This window comes from Perognathus longimembris, chromosome 10 (genome assembly GCF_023159225.1).
Source record: "Perognathus longimembris pacificus isolate PPM17 chromosome 10, ASM2315922v1, whole genome shotgun sequence".
Lineage (NCBI taxonomy): Eukaryota > Metazoa > Chordata > Mammalia > Rodentia > Heteromyidae > Perognathus > Perognathus longimembris.
Window position 1 is genome coordinate 70422010 of NC_063170.1, and position 1670 is coordinate 70423679.

At 54.7% G+C, this 1670-nt stretch overlaps 1 protein-coding gene across 1 annotated transcript; it reads left to right on the forward strand.

The window, feature by feature from the left end:
- Positions 1-562: 562 nt before the first annotated feature.
- On the forward strand, positions 563-1393 carry LOC125358847 (mitochondrial intermembrane space import and assembly protein 40-like). The gene has a single exon (XM_048356331.1). The coding sequence runs from the start codon at positions 635-637 to the stop codon at positions 884-886; it is 252 nt and encodes an 83-aa protein (XP_048212288.1). The 5' UTR covers positions 563-634; the 3' UTR covers positions 887-1393.
- Positions 1394-1670: the final 277 nt, after the last annotated feature.

A 1670-nucleotide genomic window follows, 5' to 3' on the forward strand; every position in this document is an offset into this window, starting at 1 on the left:
GGCATTTCATTGTCACATTGCCGCACTTCCACAATGTATTCCCGTCTGGCCCCTTATTGCTCTCCCTTCTTCCCTTGCCCTCTTCCCAGAACTTCAGCATGGCACTCTCCTAAGACAGTCATGTACTCTGCGGTGCCGCCGGACTTCCGCTGCATGCCATGAGCATCCTCATCTTCCTCCTTGTCTTTCCCCAGACTGCAGAGGCAGTGGAGGGCCGGGGTCCCCATGGTCTGTGTGGGAGGCAGCAGAGTGGGGCTGGGGGGTCAGTACTTCTGCTCCTCCTAAGGCACTGCTTTCTCTTAGGAGTAGATGATTCCCAGCGTGGAATCCTGTAGACCAGCTTATAGCACTGGGGGGCGATGTAGAGCACACATCGGTGCCCCGAGTGGGAAGGATGCCCAGGCCTCTCCTCTAGACTGAGGATTTGTGCTGGGTTTGTGCTAGGTGTGTAACCCTGATCCAAATGAACTGGTAAGTCCCCAGGGGAGTGCCCAGCAGGCACTGTGAGCACCAGACTGGCTTTGCTGGTTTGAAACCAGAGAGAAGGTCTCACCCTCTCCTCGCCCGTCTTCCTGTTCCAGGACTGATACTGCCAAATGGAGACATTAACTAGAACTGCCCGTGCCTTGGGGGCATGGCCAGCGGCCCCTGCGGGGAGCAGTTCAAGTCCGCCTTCTCCTGCTTCCACTACAGCACAGAGGATATCAAGGGGTCAGACTGTGTGAACCAGTTCCGGGCCATGCAAGAGTGCATGCAGAAGTACCCGGACCTCTATCCCCAAGACGACGACGATGACAGTGAGGAGGGGGAGGAGCAGGCAGCGGAGCGTGGTCAGGAATCGGCCCCCACTGAGGCTGCAGCCGCCCAAGAGCAGAGTTCAAGCTAATGAAGGCCACAGGCCCTGAGCTCCACGCTCCTCACAGGACACGGACCTCTGCACCATGCCTTCCAGTCACCCTCTGAGGAGAAGGTGTCTCCCTCTTGTTCTGTGCACTGTGATGTTCAAAGTAATTTATTTGGAGGATGGCGGCTTGGCTCTTTGCCATGTACACTGATAAAGGAGGGTTGTGTGTCTGTGTATCCTGCACACACCTGTTGGTGAGTGTGGCTGCCCCCAGCTCTCAGACAGCCCTGGCGTTGCCAGCGTGGAGTAACGTGCTGAATACCTCAGCAACCAGGGGTCATTCTAGCAGGATTTCTGTGGAGTGAACCTACTTATTCTGATTGTATCCCTTGTTGTAGATTTTATACCTCTCTGGGACATGAACTCGAGGCAGAAAGTTTCCTGTCAACATGCCGGCGTGGCCCCTTCCTGCTGGCGGAGGCCAGAGGAGCCAGTGGTCAGTGCATTTCTCAAGATCAATCTTGCTCTGGAGTGTGGGATAAGCGGCTTCATTCCTGCACATTATTTCCTTGTTGGCATTGAGCTCTAGGCTCCAGGTTTTCTGATTCCCAATGTCTTTTGAAGTAGGGAGAAAGGTGGTTTTGCGATTCCGTGTTTTCCTGTTCTGAGAGCCCTGGTTCGGGCCTGTTTTCACGCAGCTCACAGCCTGGTCGGGGGCATCATCCTGCGAGTGGGGACCTCACTGTTGCCAGACCAGCAGCCAAAGAGGAAGCAGTGTGAATGAGAGACTTAATTAAAAGCAAATGTGATTTCTAACTGATTCTCA

Excerpts from the sequence above, each read along its gene's own strand:
- LOC125358847 (XM_048356331.1), top strand. The coding sequence starts at position 635 with ATGGCCAGCGGCCCCTGCGGGGAGCAGTTCAAGTCCGCCTTCTCCTGC.